Genomic DNA, 27,334 nt, shown 5'->3' with positions numbered 1-27,334 from the left:
CGCACTATGGTGAGGCCCAGCACAGTCTCAGACTGTATCTGTAGTATCAGTGCAACCCTAATCAACACCGAAGGGAGATGGGGTGTGCATACACCTTAGCTCCCTCAAAGCTAAGGTCTACAGGGAAAGGAAATGGGCAGATATACTCTTAGCAAAGACAGTCTCTCAAGAAGAGTAGCTAAGATACAGTCAGTTCACTGAGCCCCCTTATCTGTTTCCCAACATCGGAGTAGCCCTGGATTCAAAGATTCAAATAGGATCTCAAAGTAATGTACTTGAACTTTTTTTTCCCTCCTTTCTCCTATTTAAAAATCACAATTAAAATTTTTACCATAAAGGCTTTTTAAGTCTGGGATGAGACCAATATTTTAAATGTACTTACCACTGTAGGATTAACTAGTTTTACAAAGCTTATGTTGTCAGCATGCTTTGAGAAAATTACCAAAATAGTGACTAAAGGGCAACAGCTAAATATAATTTCAAGTTTCGAAGTCCTGACACACAGGAGGTACGAAACAAAGATAAGGTCTACATGCCCAGATCTTGAATAGAAAAGTGGTTGATAGAGGGGTACTGAGAGAATAATAGATATGTTTGTAAGAACGGCAGTAACTGGTGGAGAACTCCAGAAGGAGTTTGCATGAGAAAGTGGAAGGGAATTCCTTAGAGGGAAACAGGAAAATTTAGACAGGTTTACTCTGAGCAATACAAACCAAAATCCCATAATCATTTGTATCTGAACCAAAGTGCTCCGTATCTATATGCTAGATGCTTTGAACTTGCATTGCACATTTGTGTGTTACCAAATGATGGATTGTATGTAATTTCTTTACTCTAACCTGTTGGCCTTTAGGAAATATGTCCAGATGTCCAGAAAGGAACTACTTGTGGTTGATGAGGGATACTTGTTATTGCAGATGTCTTCTGTGACTGATGACATAATGATTATTGACAAATGTGTTTAGCTCACCAGGATCTGCTTGTTGCCACGGGTGTTTTGTGATATAATGACTTGATTATAGATGTATTTAGCTTATTGATCACATAAATTGAAATACCATGGGCAAGAAACCCCACAGACAAGTAAATTATGTGAATGGAATTTCTTTGTCTCAAGAACAGTATATATAGAGGTGAATTTCTGAAAGGTAGTTGACAGGGAATCAAGCTGCAGGTCCATTTTCCCAGATCATTTTGATACTGTATAATGTTCCTTTCTGTATTCTGTAGTGCGCTGATTAATCTTTGATTAACATTGTTTAAGCCTGATTATATGACTTTTTTTAAACAACAGAACTGAACCTTTATATAACATGAACCCCAATATTTTTCTGCAAATAGTAAGGTCCACCAATTTGGCAAGTGGTCTGAAAGTCCATCGTGGGAACTATTGACCTTATGCTCATGAGAGAAAGGCAGGTCTTGCAGCTAAAGCAATGGACTAGGACTCAGGAAATGCGACTTCATTTCCTTGCTCTGCCACAGAGTCCCTGTCTGATGACACAACGTAATATCTGTGCCTCAGGAAAAGGGTTACTTTAGTTTTCTCTCTTTGGACTGCAAGCGCTTCAAGGCAGGCACTTGTCTCTTGCAACTTGTTTGTACAGTGCCTAGCACAATGGGGCCTCACTCTTGGTTGGGGCTTCTTAGGTGCTACCATAATGTCATCATAATCGTCAACAATATCAATAATGGGAGGAACAATTTAAAACTTATGCATATTCACACACTCTGAATTAGCTGCAATCTGTCAGGAACATTCTAGATGTAACTACAAAATAGCTTGATATACACACTGATTTTGAACATAGAAAAATTATTATTGTTCCAATGGGAAACAGTGCAAATACAAGTTAAAGCCACTTTCTGCTGCTTTTGAATAGAAGTCTGTTGATTCACTCTAGAAACAATATTTCTAATGGTTGGACCAGTTCTTTTTACAGTTATTTGTAAAGTCCGTTTCATATTTTGCATGACCAGGGTAATACTTGCAAGATTTAGATGATGTAGAGGTGCATTCTTTAAATATAAAACCCTGACACTGGAGATACTTGGAGAAAAAAAAGTACCTGTTTTTGTCTTTCAGACCTGCATTTCTATAGTGGTAATAATTTAAAAAGAAATATTGGTTTTATCACAACTTATTGTGGTGTTTTCCTCTACCTAGAATGAAGTGTCAGAATGAGAAGTTTTATTCAGTTGATTCCTGTTGTCTTTCATTGACAACTGCAGTAGAACCAATATTGCAGGAATCTTATTTTTTTTTTTTTTTTTTTAAGGAAAGGTAACAGATAACAGATGTATAAAAAAGTTAAATTCATCTTTAGAGTTTGAATAAGGTCCATTTAGTTTTATTATCACAGAGGACAGAGGTTGCAAAGTCAATGATGTCCTATTATCAGTGTTAAAACTTGTGCACCATAAGACTGTTCCCATAAAACTCTTTAATGCTAGACGGAGGTTACTCCGGTTTTTCAGGGCTATTGCTCTGAACTACAGGAAATGCTCCAATGGGCACTTTTAATGAAAACTGAATTTACTATCACATCCTTTCCCTCCCTCCCTTCCTCTTTTTTTTTTTTTTGAGTGCTAAAGGATTAAAGAGAATTAACTTGTTTAATCTGCTAATTGATATTTTACTATTAAACTCTAAGAAGTCAAATAATTTTGTGAACTGTTCCATTGCTCTGAAAAGTAAAGAAATATTGTAGTCAACTAAGAAAATAAGGTTTTAATACATTGTTAGTATAAGCATGAGACTAGTGGCAATCAAGATTTTTTTATACCAAATCATATTAAATTGGCTCAACAACTTTGAAGAGTTGTATATTTATTTCCTAACACTAAAAAGACAATGGAAAAGATTAAACCAACATCATTTCTTCTTCTTTATCCTTTTAGTGCATTATGATGTCCAAACTATGGTTACAAAGATGCAGAAAGCAGAATTATGCATACACTCTACCTTGCTTTATTAATTTCTGGAGAGGTATCCAAATGTTTTGTATGCTTAGAAGTCATGAAGCCACACGCATATATAGATTGGACCATTAAAAAGAGCTATCCAATGCCATTTTAATTTTGTTTTCATCTTTGCACAGTGATAAAATGCAGCACTACTAATATATTATCATTTTCTTCTTATTTCATTCAAAAAGTGAGTGGCTATCTTCTTTATTTCTAGTCAGATTCAGTAATGAGATTTGCTATCATGCACAGTGCTTTCGAATAGCTTGGGGGCTACTTCAATCTTAGTTTGCATGGGAAGAAAATAAAGAATATTTTTAAAAGCTTCTTTTATGAATATAAAACTGTTTAATTTTATAGCCAATAATCTGCAGTGAAAAAAAATCCTAAAAGCCTGTTTCATTTCATTAATAAACCATGGAACATCATACATAATTTTAGCTCTAGAGATTTAATTCGAGGGAAATTTCACATTTATTGTGAAATGTATATTTATATTGGAGGCAAATTCCTGGCAGAATATGTAAATTTATTTACTACGAAAAAGTCTATTCCCTACTAGTAAAATTAATTTGTACATGAAACCCTGACTCCACAACTTTACTATCATTGAACAGTATGCAGCACTGCAGATAGGCAGAGCTAAGGCTATTTCTGGTATACGGTCCTGATTCAGGAAAGCACTTAAATATGTAATTAAGTGCTTTTCTAAATATGAATTGACTCAAACATGTGCAGACATGGTTTTCTGAATTGGGAACTAAGCTACTACTCATTGGAAGGTAGGGTGGTAGAAATGGGTCCAGAGTCAGTAAAAGATCTCAAAGGGGATTCTTTTTGTAATACCATTTAACGCAAATGCAATACATATTCTAAAAAAAAATGATAAAATGAAACATGGAGTTTTGGCTAAGCAAAGCTAACTCTGCATCCCTTTTCCGAAGCTCCAAGAGGAGCTATTCTTGGAACAGGTTCAATTAGAGAGATTAAGAGACTCTATACCCTGGTTTTCTACTCCAAAAATACTCTGTTCACCAAGGATCTGGGAGACCTAAGTTCTAGTCCCTGCTCTGGATCAGGCAGAGTAGAGACCAGAACCTGGGTCACCTCCATCCCTGGTGAATGGTATAACCGTTGCACTACTGGCTATTGTGGAGTAAGTGTCTCTGTGGTTTGACCAGAAATTCCATTCTGGACCTGAGACAGTTTTCGCAAAACAGATATTTTTCCACAAAAAAAGATTTTGTGATTAGGCATTTCCTGATGCAAAAATGTTTAGTCCAAAGATTCCCAAGTTGCTCTATTGATTATGCCATTGATTTATGTTTTACTTTGTTGACTAAAGTTCCAGCTTATTAACATCCTGTGCCTGTCCCTATTTATAGTGTGTCCTTGGTAATGAAAATGTACAAAGGGGAGGGGACCACAATTATTTTCATGTTTCTCAACAGCTTTGGTATTTTATTTGTCAAAAGGATATTTAGTATTTTTTTCCACAAAGAATCAGGACAACAGCCTTTGAGCACTGAAACAGCACTTCTTTGAAGGCACAACAGACTCTTAAGTAAAACCAACCAAACAAAAGGCTATGTTATCAAAGGAATTTAAAAACCCCCCAAATATTAAGAACTTTGTGCAGATTGACAAGAAGGATAAATAAGAAGCCATCAAGAAGACTGAAAAGTTTGATGTGATCATTACTGTAATGGAGAATCTTAAAAGCAAAAGACATCTGCCACAAGAAAAGGCTACCGACTCAAATCACATGTTTTAACAGAGGCAACAATTTCAGAGAACAATTAGAAAACCTGAAGTGGGGGGGAAAACTCCCTTTTTATGTAACTCACACTGTTGCAGAGTGGCTCTTTATCCTTCTTTTGTGGCTACACAATATTATTTTTGTTTAACATTTATATTGCAATAATGTTAGGCACTGTACAAACATAACAAATGATAGTCTGTGCCAAATGGGTCTGCTCTGGTCTCTAAGCTAATGGATCTGGTCTTTTATTTGCAGCAGTAGAAGCTTATGCATTTAGAGCAATCCCTGCAGACATTCCAGCTAGGGGTATTGTTACATTCAGGTAGATAATGTTTTAATTTTTTTGCAATATGAAATACTGGTATGGCATAAGATTAATTCTGATCTGAGGCCTATAGATGAATGAATAGCAAAAGGCCATACAAAAAGCAGTGCAGAAATTTGAATATTTCCCTTTTTGTCTCTGTTTCAGGGTAATATACCAAAATATATTGGTTCTGAGAGCATTTGTGCCTGTCTGCAGAACGTTTTAAGCCCTGTCAAGTCAAGGGATGCTGCATCTTTAAATATCATGATATTCGCAAGAATATCTTGCTTTTTACTCCCCACTGCAAGTCACACATGATTTTAGACTGCTATAATTAGAAATTAATGTAATACTTTATACCAGTTGAGCTAAGCCACTAAAAACAACACATTTTCTGGCACACAACCTGCACATATGTACACAGAACACATTCTCTTGCACACACCAATGTACACATGTTCACACTGTACAGCAAATTCTTCCTTTCATGAGAATCCCTTAGATTAGTTGCTCTCTATCTCTCACACACCTCACATCTATTTCTCATATGTACGAGAAGACCACCCCACCCCATACCCCCTGCCCCAGCCCAGTGAAAGTGAGTGAGGGTGGGGAGAGCAAGTGACAGAGGGAGGGGGGAATGGAGTGAGCAGAAGACAGGGCTTCAGAGAAGGGATGGGGCAGGGGCATGGCCTCGAGGCAGGGGGCGAGGCAAGAGTGTTTGGGTTTGTGCCATTAGACAGTTGGCAACCCTACCCTTTCCTAGGGCTCCCATTCCTACTGCTGTTCCTCTCTGCTAAGGAGAGGAAAGATGCAGCTGGATCAGGGCGTGGAGATCCTGAGAAACGCTGGGAGAAGCAGGGGCCTATACAAAGATAGGGAGTTGACTTTAGAGAAGAAAGGGATGGCAGCAATGAACTTATTGTGGTGAGGAAGAGGACATTTCACGATTTTCTCATGGAGGACTATGGGCTCCCCCATACAATTGTTTTGTTGCTTCACCTTCCAAGACCTCTCAAAAGTCTTCCTATTTCTGTTGACAGGCCTGCCCAGTATCGGCATAGTGCAGCTCCACGTGTGACATCTGCCAGAGAGAGAGACTCTAATCATCTCTCTTACAGTAGCACGGGCAAGTGTGGCCCAGTGTGTATATGAGAGATGTGGATCCTCAGGCATGGTCTGGTCCTACCACTTAGGAGCAGAGGACACCAGGAGGGGGAAGATAAATGTCTCAAATGTAGATGCAGAAACTTGGCAGCGATGAATTATGGTCAGATATCTTTTAGGTAAAATCCATGATAAAAGATATATAAGAAGTGACTCATCTTATTTAGGCTACATACTGTGGCTTTTTTAAGAAGCTTATATTTCATGCAGCATCCCTGGTGTGGGATTTATATTTTTAATATGGATAAATATGTCTCTAAACAGGTTGATAGTGTCACTTATAAATAATGTATCAAAGAACTATTGGTTTAACCTCTCTTCCTAACCTAATCAGAGCCGACTCCTATTTTCGAAATTTATAGGGTAATTTCTTTAAACAAATTCAGGACTTCAATTTATCCATTCACTGGTTTTCAAAGCTGTTTTAGTTCCAAATAGAACCAATATTTTAAAGACAGCTATAGAGAAATAGGATAAATTAGATTTGTTTCAAAGCTGCTAAAAGATCAGAGAGCTGAAGGCTAAAGGAGTGAATGGGATTGGAAGATCATTACATGACTAATACAGATTCTAAATGGGATACGGTTTGAAGTGAGGGGTGGACGGGGAAGGCTATTAAAAGTTAGAATCTAAAGACAGCTGATATGCAGTAAGTAGTATTTTAACGCTGATAAATTCAAAGTGAGGGGAACAAACAGAGCTAAAAATAAGAGTGATAGAAGTTTTCAGAAACTACCTGTAAGTAATATTTTGATAATACGCTTCCATTAGGAAGCTATTTAATGGACTCCAGTACATGCCAGTATTGGGCTGGAAAGCTGGGCAATTAACTGGCAGACCATTTCCTGGGTTTAGCTAAAGGACTGTTCATTCCCAGTCCTAACATGTGTATTAAATAAGCTGCCTGAGAACGTCTGGGGGAGATGTTCAAGAAGCTGCTGCTGTATTTGGATACTCCTGAGGGAATTCTGCACCACTGGGGAAGGATAGCTCAATGGTTTGAGCATTGGCTAAACCCAGGGTTGTTGAGTTCAATTCTTGAGGGGGCCATTTAGGGATCTGGGGCAAAAATTGGGAATTGTTCCTGCTTTGAGCACGGGGTTGGACGAGATGACCTCCTAAGGTCCCTTCCAACCCTGATATTCTATGATTCTATGACTATGCAAACGCAGAATTAATATCTCCCGCAGACTCCCCCCCACCCTGAATAATTGATTCTGACAGAGAGGCAAAGGGAAGCCATTAGCGGGGTCACATTGCAATTATACCTTTTGCCCATCAGAAGCTAATGTGGCACCAGAAGAGAGGCAGCTGGCTCACATGCCGGAGCAGTCAGTCGCATAGAAGGATAGGGCAGAGGCTGCTTTCCTCACATACCCCTGCCCAGAGGGCCAGGTGAGGAAGACAAGGGATATGGAGGAAGGGGGAAGGACAGAGGGCTGCTGGGAGATCAAACAGACTGGGGTTCAGAAGGGCTAGTGGGAGAGAAAGACAGGGGCAAGGGCACAGGAGCTAGTGGGGTAACACTGAGCCAGGCGCTGAATGGGAGTGAGGATTCAGGGACACATGGGGGACAGGGGCAGTTATGCCCAGCTGAGGGAATGTGCAGAGACTCATGGGGACATATGCAGATATGCCTGGCTGAATGGGAGAGGCTAGGGGTCCAGCCAAGGTCTGCATGGGGGAGGCTCTCCAATTCATTAGCAATCCCTCCCTCGCCCAAATAACTGTTCCATACTTCTCTCACCCACACCCAACAACCCTCCAGGTTCATTCCTTCCCAACAATTATTTCCCTCTCGCTCAGCTCCTCTGTTACCCCTTACTTCCCCCAAGCCTTTGCACTGCTTCTGAGGGGTGCAGGAATTATTTTCTGTTTTGTAGTTTGAATGAATTATTACTCAAAGTTCTGTATTAAATATGCCTAATAAGGAACATATTTGTCCAAAAATAAAAGATTTCCCAAATCTGTTTTGTCTGTATTATTGCAGACAAACATGTTGACAGATATTTTGAAATAAAGTACCAAATGAATTGAAACTGGCGTGATTATATAGTTGTATAGATTATATAGATTATATATTTTGACAAAAAATATGCAGAATTTTGCAGAATTCTAAAATATTTTGCACAGAATTTTTATTTTTTGGTGCAGAATTCCTCCAGGAGTAATTTGGGGTCTGCCTAAGGGAGATGAACAGCACCTTCCAGAGGCTTCTGTTGAACTTTTTTACTGGCACCTCAACCACCCCAGCAGTCCTACTCTCTCTACTCACTCCCCTGCCTCCCCAAGAGAACATAAGAATGCAAGAAGCATAAAGACTCCAAGAGGAGAGATAAACACAGCAGGGGCTGCACTTCTTTCTCCATTCAGTTAGGGAGAGCGAGTGAAGGTGGGAATCAATGAAGCACAGAATCAGCCCAACAACAGACAGCAGAGCCAATAAAAACCAGCAACCTACCCTAATGAAGCCAACATTCCTCCCCCATCCCACCCCAATTTTGTCTTGCCTACCTCAGTCCAGACCCAAGTCAGACAAGCAGAGTTTAATGACAACAAAGAAGTCAGGGTTCCAGGCTAGAAACGAAAGTGGATGCTGGGAATAGGTGGTCTGAGGAGTGTTGTGGAGTAGACAGGAGTGTTGAGAGGGGAAGAGGAAAGGGCTATAAATGAACATGGTGCAGGGACCAGATGACATGTTGGAGAGGGAAAGAAAGATCAACATGGTGTTTGTATTGGGTAACCCGGCTGGTCAGAGATAGAGAAAAGATTAGAGAAGAGATGACTACGAGGGTATATAATAGAGGTCTATAAAATCATGAATGGTGTGGAGACAGTGAATAAGGAAGTGGTATTTACTCGTTCACATAACACATGAACCAGGGGTCACCCAATGAAATTAATAAGCAGCAGGTTTAAAACTAACATAAAGGAAGTACTTCACACAGTGTACCGTCAAACTCTGGAACTTGTTGCCAGGGAATGCTGTGAAGGCCAAAAGTATAACTGGGTTCAAAAAAGAATTAGATAAGTTCACGGAGGATCACAGAATCATAGAACCATAGGGTTAGAAGGGACAGCAAGGGTGACCTAGTCTAACCCCCTGCCAACATGCAGGATTAGTTCTGTCTAAACCAGAGGTGGGCAAACTACGGCTCGCAGGACTGTCCTGCCCACCCTTGAGCTCCTGACCGGAGAGGCTAGCCTGTGGCCCCTCCCCCACAGCCATGCCGCCTTTTAAGCAGCATGGTAAGGGGATGGGGAATGGGGGTTGGATAAGGGGCAGGGGGATCCCATGGGGCAGTCAGGGGACAGGGAGTGGTTGGATTGAGCGGAGGTTCGGGGGGGGCTGTCAGGGGACGGGGAATGGTGGATAGGGCATGGGAGTCCCGGGGGGCCTATCAGGGGGCAGGAGTGTAGACAGGGGCCTAAGGCAGTCAGGGGCCGGGGAGCGGGGGGGGGGGAGTTGGATAGGGGGTGGTGTCCCAGGGGGGTGGTTAGGGGTGGGGGGGTCACGGGAGGGGGTGGCCAGGGGACAAGGAGCGGGGGGGTTGGATGGGTTGCGAGTTCTGAGGGGGGCAGTCAGGGGGCGTGGCATGGCTGGGGATGGATAGGGGGCAGGGGCCAGGCTGTTTGGGGAAGCACAGCCTTCCCTACCCGGCCCTCCATACAGTTTGCAACCCTGATGTGGCTGTCAGGCCAAAAAGTTTGCCCATCCCTTGTCTAAACCATCGAAATCAGATAGCTATCCAGCCTCCTTTTAAAAACCTCCACCGAAGGAGCTTTCACAATCTCCCTAGGCAGTCTGTACTATTGTCCTACTGTTTTTACGGTTAGGAAGTTTTTTCTGATATTTAATCTAAATCTGCTATGCTATAGTTTGAACCCGTTGCCTCTTCTCCTGACCTCTGTGGCAAAAGAGAACAACTTTTCTCAATCTTTTCTATGGCAGCTTTTCAAGTGTTTGAAGTCTGCTATAATGTCCCCCCCACCCATCTCCTCTTTTCCAAACTAAACATACCCAGTTCTTTCAGTCTTTGCTCATATGACTTGCATGCCATCCCTTTGATGGTCTTTGTTACTCGCCTCTGGATCCCTCCAGTTTCTCTACATCCTTTCTACACATTGGTGACAAATTGAATACAGGTTTCAGAGTAGCAGCCGTGTTAGTCTGCATTCGCAAAAAGAAAAGGAGTACTTGTGGCACCTTAGAGACTAACAAATTTATTAGAGCATAAGCTTTCATGAGCTACAGCTCACTTCATCGGATGCATTTGGTGGAAAAAACTTTTTCCACCAAATGCATCCGATGAAGTGAGCTGTAGCTCATGAAAGCTTATGCTCTAATAAATTTGTTAGTCTCTAAGGTGCCACAAGTACTCCTTTAAATTGAATAAAGTACTCCAGCTGAGACCTAATCAGTGCTGAGCAGAGCAGTACTATCACTTCCCATGACTGGCATTCTATGACTCTGTTAATGCAACCCAAAATTGTATTTGCTTTTTGCAACAGCATTGGGCTGACGACACATGCTGAAGTTGTGATCCATCACAACTCCCAGATCCTTCTCAGCAATGCTGCTGCCAAGCCAGTTATTTAGTATCCAGTGTATTTAGATTGTCAGAAAGCTTTCGACAAGGTCCCTCACCAAAGGCTGTTAAGCAAAGTAAGCTTGGTAAGCAAAGTAATGGGATAAGAGGGATGGTCCTCTCATGGACTAATAATTGGTTAAAAGATAGGAAACAAAGAGTAGATATAAATGGTAAGTTTTCAGAATGGAGAGAAGCAAATAGTGCTGTCCCCCTGGGGTCTGTACTGGGACCAGTCCTATTCAACATATTCATAAATAATCTGGAAAAAGGGGTAAACAATGAGGTGACAAAATTTGCATATGATACAAAATTACTGAAGATAGTTAAGTCCCAGGCAGACTGCAAACAGCTGCAAAAAGATATCTCAAAACTAGGTGACTGGGCAACAAAATGGCAGATGAAATTCAATGTTGATAAATGCAAAGTCATGCACACTGGAAAACATAATCCCAACTATACATATAAAATGATGGGTCTAAATTAGCTGATACCACTCAAGAAAGAGATCTTCGAACCATTGTGGATGGTTCTCTGAAAACATCCACTCAATGCACAGTGTCAGTCAAAAAAGCAAAAAGTATGCAGCAAATCATTTAGAAAGATAATAAGACAGAAAATATCAATTACCTCTATATAAATCCATGGTTTGCCCACATCTTGAATACTGCATGCAGATGTGGTCACCCCATATCAAAAAAGACATATTGGACTTGGAAAAGGTTCAGAAAAGGGCAATAAAAATGATTAGAGGTATGGAGCGTCTGCCATACGGGGAGAGATTAATAGAACTGGGACTTTTTGGCTTGGAAGAAAAGATTATTAAGGGGGGATATGATAGAGGTCTATAAAATCATGACTGGTGTGGAGAAAGTAAATGAGGAAGTGTTATTTACTCCTTCTCACAACACAAGAACTAGGGGTCAGGAAATTAAATTAATAGACAGCAGGTTTAAAACAAAACAAAAAGGAAGTATTTTTTTCACATAATACACAGTCAACCTGTGGAACTCCTTGCCAGAGGATGTTGTGAATGCCAAGACTATAACAGGGTTCAAAAAAGGACTACACAAATTCATGGAGGATAGATCCATCAATGGCTATTAGCCAGGATGGGCAGGGATGGTGCACCCAGCTTCTGTTTGCCAGAAGCTCAGAATGGGTAACAGCGGATGGATCACTTGATGATTACCTATTCTGTTCATTCCCTCTGGGGCACCTGGGACTGTCCACTGTCAGAAGACAGGATACTGGGCTCGATGAACCTTCGGGCTGACCCAGTACGGCTGTTCTTATGTTATCCCCCATTAATTTTTTCTTCCCTAAGTGTAGCACCTTACATTTGTCTTTGTTGAATTTCATTTTGTTGTTTATAGCCCAGTTCTCCAATTTATCAATATCCCTTTGAATTTTAGCTCTATCCTCCAAAGTGTTGGCAACCCCCCTAGCATTGTGTCATTTGCAAATTTGATAGTATGCTCTATATTCTGAGACCCAGGTCATTAATAAAGATGTTAAACAACACCAGACCCAGATCAGATCCCTGTGGAGCCCCACTTGAAACCTCCCTCCAATCTGACATAAATCCATTAATAAGAAAAGGAGTACTTGTAGCACCTTAGAGACTAACAAATTTACTAGAGCATAAGCTTTCATGAGCTACAGCTCACTTCATCGGATGCATCGCTAATGGAAACTTGGAGCAAATATAGATTTTCAGATTTGCACCAGTGAAAAGCATTTCCCTATTTCTTTGCTAGGCCTGGATAATGGAGACTTTGGAGGACCATGAAAATATTTCTTTCACTGGGAGGATGAACCTACCATGAATTTAGGTTGATAAAAATGTAAAATTATAACACAGATTTTCTTTCCACAGTAGCAATTTTGAACATGAAAATGAAGGTTTGGGTTTTTGTTCGTTTGTTTTTTAATATAGTGCATTAATTCAACATATCCCTAGAAGAAAAAGTGATAAAAATGAGATATGGACTATCTTTATGAAAATTTTCTAAATAGTTTAACCAAACTTACAATTCTTTTGTAAAAGGGATTATATTTACCTTGGTAACAGCCTTTGAAGAAAAGGTAACGTCATCAAGGAAAGTGACAATATCTCCTGGGTAGAGTCTATCAAAGTACTTTGCACACATATCATATGCACTTAACCACTCCGGTGTTGTTTCTGGTGTTTTTTTAATGAGCTTGCTATCTCCATTCCAGAAGAGTTTTTGTAACCAGATGGTGTAAACAGAGCTTGGAGAGAGCATACTACCATCTTTCTCAGGGATTTTGGGAGCGAGTTTTGAAATGGATAAGATGTTCTGACTTGTAAGGCTGGGCAGCAATACTCCCAAAGTGCTCACATTTTCATCTGTTAGTTTTTTGTAATTGAGATCTATTGGCAGAAAGAGAAAAACAAAAGCAGTTATTAAAGTTGCATCTATTCAACAGGTAGGACTGTAATTGGCATTCTACCCTACAAAAAAAACCCAAGGACTGAAAGAGCATTGACAGAACTATCATCTCCACAGCTTTTCTAGACAAAGTCCATTCTAATTTAGGGTTGTTGCATTTTGTCAGACTGTACTGTAGAAAGGGCTGTTGATGCCTCTATGTGCTGATAATCAACGGGTTTAAACTCCTAGTGATAACAGACTGTCAAGAAATATTAGCACATTTTTTTAATTAGTCAAGTCTCATACCAAGTACATATATATATATATGTGTTTATCCACAGATTCATAACATTTCTTCAGACACATTAGTTTTTTAAATGCAATACATCTCTGGAAATCAATAACATTTTGATGTTTCTAGGCTTAGCCAAGTAAATAATTCAAAAGCAAAATTTTGATAATGATTTTTTAAAATGCACATTTAATTGAGAATAGCAGAGAAAAAATTGCTCAAACTTTCAAAAAATCACCTTTGGACTTACAAAAAACAAAAATTTGGCTTAAATTTTATTGTGAAAGATATGAGCAATTGAAAAGGGGGAGTGTGAGCTGCTAGTACCATGTGTGAAGTAAACGTGTGTGTACATATGTATTTTATATACATATTGCACATAAAGCTATAGTACAAGACGATTATTAAGGCTGCAAAGTCAAATACTCAAAAGTTAGGAAATACCCCAAAGCTATTTGTACAACCTTAATTTGGCCCCTTTGTGTGTATTTGTTGTGATAGATTTTAATTTCATGATTAAATGCTATTTTTTCCAAAGGACCCCTGCCTCGTTCAGTGCATAGACAAACTGTGCTCACTGAATGAGTAGTATTCAATATTCTGTTTTGTCCTCATAGTTAAATGTGTGGCCTCAGGCCTTAATTTACAGCACACTGTTCAAACCCTGTTATAAAGACAGAATTATTAATATCCTCATGGTCTTTCCTATGGCCTTCATTACTATAGCGTCTCAATGCTTAATTAATCAATCCATCTTCACAACACCCCTGTGCGATAAAGGGAATATTATTATCTCCACATAACAACTGGGGGGTTGAGGCACAGAGATTAAGGTCAAACAGTACACTACTTTTGGGTGCTCAACTTGAGAAGCCTTTAAGACTTGATTTTTTTTAAAAGAGTACTTAGTGTTATAAAGCACTGTGTACATTTAAAACATTGACTTCAGTTGTAGCTGTGACTAAGCGCCTCTGCAAATCAGACCTCACGTGACCAAGTTGAGCACTGAAAAAATGAAGAACACAAACAATTAGTGGGAACCTCTGAAAAATTTACTTTAAGTGACTTGCTTAGCTTCACATAGGAACTCTCTGGCAGTGGCCGGGATAGAATCCAATTATCCAACGCAGCATTTGACTGATTTAACCATGAGACAGTCCTTTCTTGTCCTGCAGTCCCCTGTATTATTCACAACACGCCTTCCAATTTCTGCAGCATGAGACAGGAGTCCTAAGACAGCACCTCATTTACTATGCAACCCTCATTCATCCCCAGAGCAGCTCCATCCTGTGTATTGAAATGTTTTCTAAAAACATTCAGCTTGAGGAAGACACGCATCATGTCAAGTTTCAAACCAAACAATTACAGTTTGGCAAAGTTATACACAACTGAAAAGAGGATCTTGTAATAGGAAGTGTTAGGCAACTTTAATAATGCGGACACTATTAGCCCGGCTTCAAAATATAATTACACAAATGCCTGTTGCCAGGCCGGATGAAAAATAATAGTTAAAATTGTATCCCTTTCTGAGGAATAAAGTAATATCAAACAACATTATTTTAAAAATTATGAACTTTAAAAAGAAAAATGCTTAACATCTATGCAATTATGTAATTAAGATTTTTGATAGGCACACCAATATACAGAATGCATTTTAGGTAGTTTTAAAAGAGCAGATTTTACATAAACATACATTTCTGCCCACAGTACGTTATTCAAGTGCTTGTTTTTGTTTTTTAAGATTCTTCATACACTGTAACCCATATTTTGGCAGAATGGAGAATTTCATTTTAATTACATAAAGATACATTTCCTATTTACATAACATTTTTATAAGATAAAATATTTAACATTTACTAGACTAGAAATATTAAAATACTATTTATTTAATGCATTTTGCTGTAGCTTATTATGAAAGACTAATCTAAACATGCAATAAATCCAAAGACAAGGTTAATTTTCCTCTGAGGCATAACAATCCTATTGAGCTCCCTGCATCTATCTGATTTCCTTATAAAAGAGCACCTGATAATTTGAAACTAGAAAGTGTGACCTTGTCTATACTCAGAAAACTGAATAAATGTGATAAATAACTACAGTTATAGAGTACAAAACCAATAAATCTCATACCTGGTGCAATGGCCTTGAATTTTTTCAGCAGCCGTATGTGAGTTTCAGGTTTGATAGCATGCTTTACAAATTCTGAACAACCACAGTTTTCAAGGAGAGTAAAATAATAAAGCAACCGCTGGTGATCTATGCCTTCAATACCCGGGTAAACATATTTGGCCATGTGTTCATGTAGGGCTTCAGGGTTGGTTTTCAAAGTCTCAAAGAGACCAAGACTTTGTGCTCTGTCTTCTATTTCTCCAGTAGATAAGCTGTGTGTAAAACAAATATTGTTTTAAAGGTTAGACACTCAAGTAAATTAAATACCTCTTAGAATTAGAATGCACACAAGACATGATAACTCATTTTTTTCCCTTAAGCAGAAAGGTTCAATTTCGTAACAGATTCTGAAGTGTGAATACTACTTCATGTACACATGTCTGACGGGTAAAAAGTGATCACAAATATTTAAGAAATTCTGAAATAATTCATGCTCTTGCAACAAGAAGAAAAGAGGCTGGGTAATAAACTACTTATTTAGATATGTATATTGAGAGTCATTAGTTACAACAGAATATTTCATACTTTTACATTCCAATGTCATCAAAAGGCAAAGATCACCATTTCCATAAAAAACATCTATTTTCAGGTTTTATAGTTTGCTGCATAAATTCAGCTTAAAGATGAAACTTGGCGGGTGGGTTCTCCATCATGAAGCAAGATTTTGGCTAATTTTAAGTTTTAAAAGGGTAAGAAAATGGAGCTTTTATAGTTCACTTTTTTAAAAAAATTATCCATTTAAAAAAGTAATAATTCTATATTATGAATTGCCTGATTTTGCTATCCACATTTTTTTTAAATGGCAAAAACCTTCACATTATAAAAAAGGAATGTGCACATGCATGGGCATAAGCAGCAGAATTAGGATATTCATTAGTGACATTGTACACATGCACTTGAAGCACAATATATTAATGCTTTAGATGTACAATACAGTCCGAGGAAAGGGAAATGGCAATGGCATATCTTTAGGTCATTTTTTTGATTCAGTAATGACCAGAAAGTTAATATCTGCTGGACTCTTGGTGACATGGCAAATGATTTAGGCCAGGATGCTACAAGGTTCTCCATGTGGAACGTGCTAGTCTGAGGCTTTGTTGATTTTATAATAGTTTATACTAGCAATAGATGTTGTTGATAGATAATGCTTAGACCAGAGTATCCATTCCCCTGCAAGTACAGCACATAGTCCTCATACAGAGGTTACCTTCAGATAGCCTAATCTCTCAAATACAGTCAGTGACTGTTAGCACAATGACACATTTCCCTATAGATTTAATGTACATGAAGATTCAGCTATCCTCTCATGCCTCGGGCTGAGCCCCAGGCAAAAGCTTTGAGAAACATCTATGGATAGGATGAAGAAACCTGCTGTATTACTGCCCATTCTGTACTTACTCTCTGTAGAGCCACTTTCCACATCTGTCAACCTGCCAGTGATACTCATTACATTTAATTGAAAATGACACTTAGAATACTAGGAAGGCCAGAGATCTCTTGAAATAGCTTAGTACGGATAAGAACAACTAAACAACGTTAAATACAAATGCAGGCAGAATTAAAGCCACAAACAAAAATGTCTAGAGTATGCTGAAAATGTAAATTTGACAAGCTCAAATCTGAAGAATTTAACCCACGATACATTTCCAATAAGTCAGATGTTTTCTGCTCTCTTCTTGTTTATTAAATGGAGTTATATTCTGAATACTGCCTCTGTAGAAGCAACATTGAGAAATTTTATATTTACCTGTGATTTCCAAACAGAATATGCCCAGTTTCCAACCCTAAATATGATTTTTGTCACTGTAAGAACTGCAAACTCTATCTGGTTTCAGTTGGAATAAAGGTCCTACCTTTTACTGTAAGAAAGATTCTACATATAGAACTGACAATTTTGATAACGATGCTTAAGACAATGCTACTACCTTGTTCCTTCATAGCAGTATTGGCTCTGTAGTGCTAATGAAATAAAATTCTGTTATTTTCCTTTCTGACCGTTGACAAAGTTTATGCTATTTGCACAGTTTGGACCCACAAACTAAATCTTCCCGAATCTGCACAAGGTTGAATTACCTTGTCAGATATTAGAATACATTTACTGACACATGATAAATATTGAAACCTCCCTGTTAACTAAATTACAATGTGTGTACATGTTTTATACACTTCTGAGCCCTTTTCAATAGCTTCTATAGGAAGAAGCTGTTATCTTTTCCTTTAGAACATAAAATGTAATTTTAACCTAGATAATCATCACCACAAATTCTGATTCATTGCACAATACAATACCATGTGATCATTAGTGTCATCACCTAATAAAATAAATGATTACTAGTATAAAATGTGTCTCTTTTTTCAGAAACTGTCCATAAAGTGGCTTATACAAATACTGCATATTTGTCTAACAGTGAGTAACTCTTAGAATAAACTTGTTTTCATTTCAACATTAATGAGTAACAAAGCATGCATAATTAATACAATAATTCCTAGAGGAGAGGGGGTCAAACTATGACCCATAGGCCACATCTGGAGGGCAGAGGCAGTTCGGGGGTGATTGGGGCTGGGGGTATGGATAGGGGTTGGGGCGGTCAGAGGGTGGGAAATGGGGCTTGAATGAGGGCGGGGTTCCGGGGGCGGTCAGGGAGAAGGTTTGGTTGGATGGGGCAGGGGTCCCGAGAGGGGGGCAGTCAGGAAAGAGGAGGGGTTGGATGAGGTGGCGGGGGGGCAGTCAGGGGCGGGGGTTCCAGGGGAGGTCAGGGAGTAGGGGGGGTGGATGGGGCAGGGGTCGGGGGGGTCATCAGGAGGTGAGAAGCAGGGATGGGGTTGGATAGGGGTGGGGCCATGGCTGGCTGTTTTGGGAGGCACAGCCTCCCCTAACCGGCCCTCCATACAATTTCTGAAACCCGAGGTAGCCCTCAGGACAAAAAGTTTGTTTGCCCCTGCCCTAGAGTGAATTAATTTGTAATGGCCACATGCTTTCAATCAGCCTTAAAATGAGATTACTGTAAACTAAAGCATGTTCTACAGTATCTTATATTATTATACATCAATTTTTTAAAGTTTTTTTTTAATTTCATTTGGGGAAAGGACCCTTATTTTGTATTTCACTTATTATAGTCTTCCACAATAATAATTCACAGATGAGAGAATGAATAAAATGGCAGAAACCTTAGGTGATATCCCAGCCCCACTGAATTCAGTGGAAGCTTTGCCATTTACTTCAGTGGGTCCAGGATTTCATCCCTTCTGTGTAATTTATTTTAATGAAATAAACAGTATAGGAATACGTTCGAATTTAAGGGCTGTAGCTTTTTTTCTCTTACTTTTTTTAAGAAAAAAAAGCTCCTCCATCTTCAGACCTCTCCACTTCATACATAAGTAGTATAAGTATAGTATAAGACTCTTACGTCTCATGTTTTATAAAATATGATAACTTTTTCATGCATTTTAATTAATAGTTAATGTTAAAAGGGGTGCAAGTGGTACTGAAAGGTATAGCTACATAAATTATTTCAAATGTAAAGCCAACATCTTCATTATTTATTTTTAAAAAAACTGATTTAGTTGTGAATTTCAAAACAAGAGATAAGAATTGCCCCGGTTCATTGCTTTTGTTCTGTATTTATACCGAGAGCCAGACGCACTGCCATCTGAACCTGCTATAAGGAAAATTGGCATAGCCTCTTATTGTTCCATCTTACAAATTCTTAAAAAGGGGTGTATAGTATTTGCCTGCCTCACAAGGTTGTTGTTATGCATATGTGATAAATTCAAACCAATTAGAATTAGAAACAAAAGGTATCATAAGAACATAAGAATGGCCATACTGAGTCAGACCAAAGGTCCATCCAGCCCAGTATCCTGTCTACCGACAGTGGCCAATGCCAGGTGCCCCAGAGGGAGTGAACCTAACAGGTAATAATCTAGTGATCTCTCTCCTGCCATCCATCTCCGCCCTCTGACAAACAGAGGCTAGGGACACCTTTCCTTACCCATCCTGGCTAATAGCCATTAATGGACTTAACCCCCATGAGTTCATCCAGTACTCTTTTAAACCCTATTATAGGCCTAGCCTTCACAACCTCCTCAGGCAAGGAGTTCCACAGGTTGACTGTACGCTGAGTGAAGAAGAACTTCCTTTTATTTGTTTAAAACCTGCTGTCCATTAATTTCATTTGGTGGCCCCTAGTTCTTATATTATGGGAACAAGTAAATAATTTTTCCTTATTCACTTTCTCCACCCCACTCATGATTTTATATACCTCTATCATATCCCCCCCTTAGTCTCCTCTTTTCCAAGCTGAAAAGTCCTAGCCTCTTTAATCTCTCCTCATATGGGAACCCAATCCAACCCCTAATCATTTAGTTGCCCTTTTCTGAACCTTTTCTAATGCCAGTATATCTTTTTTGAGATGAGGGGACCACATCTTTATGCAGTATTCAAGATGTGGGCATACCATGGATTTATATAAGGGCAATAAAATATTCTCCATCTTATTCTCTATCCCTTTTTTAATGATTCCTAACATCCCGTTTGCTTTTTTGACTGCCGCTGCACACTGCGTGGACGTCTTCAGAGAACTATCCACGATGACTCCAAGATCTTTCTCCTGATTAGTTGTTGCTAAATTAGCCCCCATCATAGTGTATGTATAGTTGGAGTTATTTTTTCCAGTGTGCATTACTTTACATTTATCCTTTTTTAAACTAATATAACCAAGAGTTGGACATAATCTCCTAAACTGGACCCAGTTCTGTAAAGCTGCTACAAAGATGAAAGGTGTTCCTGTAAAAAAATTAGAACCTCACGTGTGTATGTGTGTGTGTGTGTGTGTGTGTGTGTGTGTGTCTCTCTCTCTCTCTCTCTCTCTCTCTCTCTCTCTCTCTATATATAAATGAAAAGACACAGTGATAACTATTAGGAATCTGATCCTACTGTCATTGACTTTAATGCAAAGAGGATCAAGCCCTATATGAAGAAGTTGAAGCTTATGTAATATGAGTGTAATTCCTGTGCATGCTGATCAATTATAACTAAGGTTAAGATTTTGTCACAAGTATTTTTAGTAAATATCACAGACAGGCCATAGGAAATAAACAAAAATTCACGAATACCTGCAATCTGTCCCTGACTTTCACTAAAAATGGGGGTGGGGAAGGGATGACATTAACAATCAGGGGTGCTGTCCCCAGCTGCTGCTCTAGGCCCAAACCCAGAGCCTGGCTGTGGCTCCAGCCCTTGGGTGGCTATCACTGTGGCTGGTTCAGCTTTGTCGACAGACTGCTAACTTCGGTGGGGCTAGATAGCTGTTCCAGCCCTGTTGCTCTGGTACAGGCTGAAGCCAAAGAAGTCATAGAGGTCCTTTAAAGTCACGCAATCCATGACCTCCATGACAAAATTGTATACTTTATTATAAATAATTTGGCATCAGCCAAATGTATTCCCCAATACAATCTTATATTTCATATATCATGACATTGTCAGTAGACATACAAAAGTATGACCTCTTTAACTTAATCAATATTCTAAAATTCACACACATTTAAATTGTTTTTAGCACAACACCTGTTTCTCCAACAAAATTCAGACAATTTGCATTTAGTAGTGTTAGATACATAGACGTGATAGCAATATTCTTTTAGGTTACATTTGCTCCCACTTTTCATTTTTTAAAAACTTTTTCCTACTGTTAACAATACATGCAATGAATACGGTAATTGAATGACCATCATGAAATCCTCAGGAATGAAGAATATACATTTCTGTGTCATTTAACAGGCCAACTGCATCCTCCCCGCATGCACGAATTTGGAGAAGCACAAGAACCTTCTAGAATTGCTTGAGGAATATAACTGTTTTTAAAATTCTATAAAATATTTAATGCCTCAGACATTAGCGAGTTGACACTCAATTGGAAAAAAGTAATTCCATATCATAAGAGGATTTTAAGAAGCTAAGGCATGAGAAGAAATGCTTTGCATTTAGAGATGTTAGGGCTTTGTGTAAACAGAGGCCTAAACACAGAAGAAACCGTAGGAACTTGTACATTGATCCAAAGCCCAAAAGGCTGAAGAACAACAACAGTGGAAGTGCAGATGGGAGCTCATGAAGCCTTAAAGAGCCTTTTAACCCTTCCTCCATTAATCCTCTTATGGGTTGTTAAGGAAGGCCCGATTAAAATGTAAATGTATGGAAAATGTGAAGCATGCTATGTGGAAGTAAAGCAAATCTAGTAAACAAAAGCTGCTTCTTTCTGCGATGAAAATTCTCTTGGAATGGGTCATACCTCAATGGAACAGAACTGTAAATTAATTCAGATGAGCCTCAACACTTACCCACTATCAGTGAACAGAAACTCAAGATGTGTCATATATACTTCCCAAAGTGGAACACTGTAACGCTGAGCCAAGGAAAGAGCGATCTTGTACACATTTTCTTCAAGTGTTCTTGTTAGGGGAGAACCATAAAACACAGCAAGAGAAAACAAAATAACTGGTCACACTAAGATGCTTAGAAAGAAAAGTCAGAGAAAACTACTTGAGCTAAAAACTGCATTGTTGCTCTGCAAACCTTCCCCACCGCCCCCATGCACACACACTGAGAAACAACAATTAAATTTGGTTTTACTTCTTTGTTTTCTTCTCAAAAGTTAAACATTAAAATTCTATCATTCTGTAATTGTTTGTACTGGATAAATAAAAATTCCCATAGGTATAGGTATAAAAATATTAGGGAGAGATTTTCAAAGACACAAATAGAAGTTATATAAATGTAAACAAACTTGTTTATCTTAGTGATTGGCTAAACAAGAAGTAGGACTGAGTGGACTTATAGGCTCTACATTGTTTACATTGTTTTGTTTTTGAGTGCAGTTATATAACAAAAAAATCTATATTTGTAAGATTGCACTACAGTACTTGTATAAGGTGAATTGAAAAATACTATTTCTTTTGTTTATCATTTTTACAGTGCAAATATTTGTAATAAAAATAATAATATAAAGCAAGCACTATACACTTTGTATTCTGTGTTGTAAATTGAAATCAAATATTTGAAAATGTAGAAAAACATCCCAAATATTTAATAAATTTCAACTGGTATTCTATTGTTTAACAGGTTTCAGAGTAGCAGCCGTGTTAGTCTGTATTCGCAAAAAGAAAAGGAGTACTTGTGGCACCTTAGAGACTAACAAATTTTCCACTCTATACGGCTAAATTCAGTGCCTTGCATAATCACAGGTTTCAGAGTAGCAGCCGTGTTAGTCTGTATTCGCAAAAAGAAAAGGAGTACTTGTGGCACCTAAAACCACGATTAATTGCAATTAATTTTTTTGAGTTAATTGCATGAGTTAACTGTGATTAATCAACAGCCCTTACTATATATATACAGGTTTCAGAGTAGCAGCCGTGTTAGTCTGTATTCGCAAAAAGAAAAGCAGTACTTGTGGCACCTTAGAGACTAACGAATTTATTAGAGCATAAGCTTTCGTGAGCTACTACGAAAGCTTATGCTCTAATAAATTTGTTAGTCTCTGCCACAAGTACTGCTTTTCTTTATATATATATATATATATATATATACAGTTTTATTCAGGTGCAGGTTCTTTTGGGGGTTTTTGGACTTAACCCTGATTCAAGGGATATAATAGAGTCAGGGGTGGGTAGCTCTGCCTATTAAGATCACCCAACACTTTCCATTTTCTCAGTTGCTCATAGGTTTGCTAAACTTTAAAGTTTGGGGTGAAATTATCTATGCTAGTTGTCTGCCTCAGGCTGACATTATTTTGGAAAATTTGAGCCCAAATGGTTCAGCCATTTCGGAGAACAAGGCTAGGGAAAAATACATTTTCCCCATATTAAATCAATACTAGTGACCCTTTCTGAACAGCTCTAGTGTCCCCATGCTTTGGAACAGGGACTGGGACGAGAATCCAGAGAAGTGGAGGTGGACTGATTAGGTAAGGAAAATGGGACTTGGAGGAAGAGCCGGGGTGGGGAAAATATAGCACTGGGAAGGAACAGTTGTGATCCTCTAGCTTGACCTCCTGCAGAACATAGGACTTCCTTGAATTAATTTCTGCTTCAAATCAAATAGTTGTGTCTGAAGACGAGTATATCTTTTAGAAAAAGATCCAATCCAGATTTAAAAATTTCCAATGATGGAGAATTGACCACAACCCTTGGTTAGTTGTTTTGATGGTTAATTACCCTCACTGTTAAAAACTTGGGCCTTAGAAATTTGTCTAGTTACAAATTCCAGCCACTGGATCTTGTTATACCTTTGTCAGCAAATGGTTACCCCGTTTCATAATTGTTCCTCTGTAGGAATAGATCAAATCACTAAGGCCCATAACCTGAGTGTCATCTTCAACTTGGACCTCTCTCTAGGTAAACACATCTAGGCTGTGTCTAAATCTTGCATATTCTTTGTCCATAAAATCTCTATGATACAGCTTTTCCTAACCACCCATACAGCTAGGCTCTGATGATCTCACATCTCAATTACTGCAATACCCTTTTCTCTAGTCATGACAAATGCAACCTTGCCCCACTCATATCCATTCAGAATGCCGCTGCAAAGATCATTCTACTAGCCCATCATTTAGATGATGTAATTTCCCTCCTTCCATCTCTTCAACTGGGTTCCCCTTTTCTATCACATAAAATATAAGCTGCTTGTCTTCACTTTCAAGCCATTCATGGCTTATCCCTATTTTACCTATCATCTCTCACTCACAATCAAAATGTGGACTCCTGCTTCTGACTGGCCAATGATGCCAGCCTCGATCACTTGTTAAATTTTGTAACAAGCACTTTTATGCTTTCTTCCATGCCACCCCTCACATTTGCTCCCTGTAATCATCTGTAAAGTGACCTCCCTGTCCTCCTTAAAATGTTCCTTTGCCATGATGCATACAATAAACTTGACAACAGTTAGGACACTGACACGTTGATGCCATAGCCTACCGTGGTGACCAATACTGTCCCATTGTTTCCTTGTAGTTCCCCGTCTATCTGAATCTATCTAGGTATAAGACAAGAGACAGCTAGATTGCTAGCTCTTTGGGGCTTTTTATTCTGTTTGTACAGCACCTAGCACAATGGGGCCCTGGTCCATGACTATAGCTCCTATGTCAGAGATGGGCAAATTATGGCCCACAGGCTATATCCGGCCCACAGTACCCTCCTGCCCGGCCCCTGAGCTCCTGGCCCAGGAGGCTAGCCCCCACCCCTCCCCTGCAGCCTCAGCACGCCATGCTGCCGGCACAACACTCTGGGCGGCCGGGAAGCGCAGTTGCAGAGTCGCAGCCTGACCCAGTGCTCTGGGTGGCATGGCTGTAGCACCGCCAGCCCCCGGTGCTCCAGGCAGCATAGTAAGGGGGCAGGGAGCAGGGAGTTTGGATAGGGGACAGGGGAATTGGGGGTGGTGGTGTGGATAGAGGTCAGGGCGGTCAGAGGGCAGGGAATGGGGGTTGGATGGGGCAGGGGTTCTGGGGGACAGTCAGGAAGGAGGGGGGTTGGATGGGGCAGTCAGGGGTGCAGGGTCTCGAGGTGGTTAGGGGACAGAGAGCAGGAGCTGGTGGATGGGGCAGGAGTACCGGGGGAACCATCGGGGGCGAGAAGCGTGGGGAGGGTGGGATAAGAGGCGGGGGCTGGGCCACGCCTGGCTGTTTGGGAGGAGACAGCCTCCATACAATTTTGGAAACCCAATGTGGCCCTCAGGCCAAAAAGTTTGCCCACCCCTGTCCTATGTGCTATGGAAATACAAATAATAAGAATGATTTTATGCTGTTTTTCTAGAGCATTGATTAAAATATTAAATAAAGTAGAACCCCACTAGAAACACCCTTTTGGTCATTATTCTGAGTTTACAATTACATTTTGAGACCGAACAGCTACCCTGGTTTTAATCCCATTAAGCGTGCCATGTTGATTTTGGATCATTCTAGTTTTTTAATCAAGATGTTAAATGTCTTATGGGTGCCAAAGCATACGACATCAAAATTATTATCTTTCGCTACCAAACTGGTGATCTCATCCAAAAAGGATATCATGTTAGTTTGACAAGGTCCATTTTCTATAAAGTCATGTTGATTGGCATTATATTATCCCAATTTAATTCTTTATTAATTAAGTCCCATAACAGCTGTTCCATTATTTTGCCCATGATCGAAGAACAGTTGCACAGAAGGATAGTGGACAGTATTGGCAAAAGAATTGCAAGAATCTATGCAGCATTTCTTACATCACTGACACTGGACTACCAGAGCAATAAAAGGGCAACTGGGAAGAAAAATAAAGATTGCTTCTACTACTTTTGTGATTATTTAATGCCTTGCTCTATACTGAACAAGTTTTAGATTTAGAATGTTGGCTCCACCCCAATTTCCTTCCCTTCTGATTCCTAGTGCACACATTAATGTATTTTTATCCTGGCTCCCACACTTCCCATAAAATTCATCATGACATCCCACTGCGCTCTTCTTCATAAAATATGGAAGAACTAAAACAAGGTCATGGATAATATATATGAGCAGGGAACAATATCATGCTGGAATATCACCACACCTTTGATATGTTAATGGCCTTTGGTTTATGAATATTTACCCAAAAAGCGATAATATCATAGCAAAACAGACTTCCTGGGATGTATCTGTGCCTTTCTGCAGTTATCAAATCTTGTAGGCAAAGATTTGGCAAAAAAACATTTTGCATTGATTAATACATTGTGCAAATTAAAAAGCGGTAAACCAAAATGTTAGAATAAAAAAATAGTGTTAGAACACAGATGTTTATCTATTATCTCTTTTCTTCTCTTTTTATAGACGTCTTTTCTGCTCATGACAGCATCGCCACTTTCTATCCTTCCATTGCAGCAAGGCTTCCGATCTCCATACTCCACAAGGAAAAACTAGGCTCAATTCTTGTATTCACATGCAGGAAGAGACTACTGGCATCCTTTCTGTCCTCCAGTAAACCATAGTGTACAGGTCAGGAAGAAGCTGACCCATACAATTTTTTTTTAAAGTTAATCTGCAATGGGCTCCCCACCATTAGTGTGAATTAGCAAGGTTCTCATACATTGTTCTATTTTAAAAAGAAGCTATAATCATAAAATTTCATTAGGGAATCATGTACTGTTCCTGATCGGTAGTCATTATTTGTGAAGGAGTGTCCATATTTTACTGTGGTGTGATTCAGTACATAAAAGTAGAATTGATTTGTGGCCAGGATAGCACAACAGTTATCAACAAATCAGAATGAATGTTCGACTGTATATATTACATTATATCAAGCTCTATCTTCTCTCCCCATCCCCATATGCCCTGTGTCCATCTTGTCCAAATAAATTGTAAGCTGCTTGGGACAGAGACTAGTCTTGACCTAGGTGTTTGAGACACCTCACTAATATTTAAATGCTTAATAAATAATGCATAATAGGCCCTGATGAGAATACCATAAATTTGCAACATAAAACCAACACCACTTTATTCTTTAACTAATTTTAGCAAGCAAACTGCTCATTTTAGCAGAAATTGTTTTGTAAGTAAGACTCCATCTTTCCAGAGTGATCCTCATTTAATGCATGGTGCAAAAAATTAGTTTTTCTTTTGATAATTCAAAAATAAATTATAAAAATATGCTTCACAATTATATTAAATGTACATATTGTTTTAATTA

At 39.1% G+C, this 27,334-nt stretch overlaps 1 protein-coding gene across 4 annotated transcripts in view; it reads right to left on the bottom strand.

Annotated features, from left to right (window-relative positions):
• The window catches only part of NBAS (NBAS subunit of NRZ tethering complex), a 394,692-nt gene that overhangs the window by 99,433 nt on the left and 267,925 nt on the right, over positions 1-27,334 (bottom strand). For all 4 annotated transcript variants that reach the window (XM_038394647.2, XM_043510232.1, XM_043510234.1 and 1 more), the window contains 3 exons: positions 21,989-22,099; positions 15,614-15,864; positions 12,856-13,190 (listed from right to left, as the gene is read on the bottom strand). In XM_038394647.2, the coding sequence (XP_038250575.1) occupies positions 12,856-13,190; positions 15,614-15,864; positions 21,989-22,099 (697 nt within the window). The remainder of the gene's footprint in view (positions 1-12,855; positions 13,191-15,613; positions 15,865-21,988; positions 22,100-27,334) is intronic.

The sequence above is a fragment of the Dermochelys coriacea genome, chromosome 3 (genome assembly GCF_009764565.3).
Source record: "Dermochelys coriacea isolate rDerCor1 chromosome 3, rDerCor1.pri.v4, whole genome shotgun sequence".
In the NCBI taxonomy this organism is placed as follows: Eukaryota; Metazoa; Chordata; order Testudines; family Dermochelyidae; genus Dermochelys; species Dermochelys coriacea.
The sequence above is the reverse complement of the archived record's forward strand: the minus strand, read 5'-3'. Positions and strand labels throughout refer to the sequence as shown.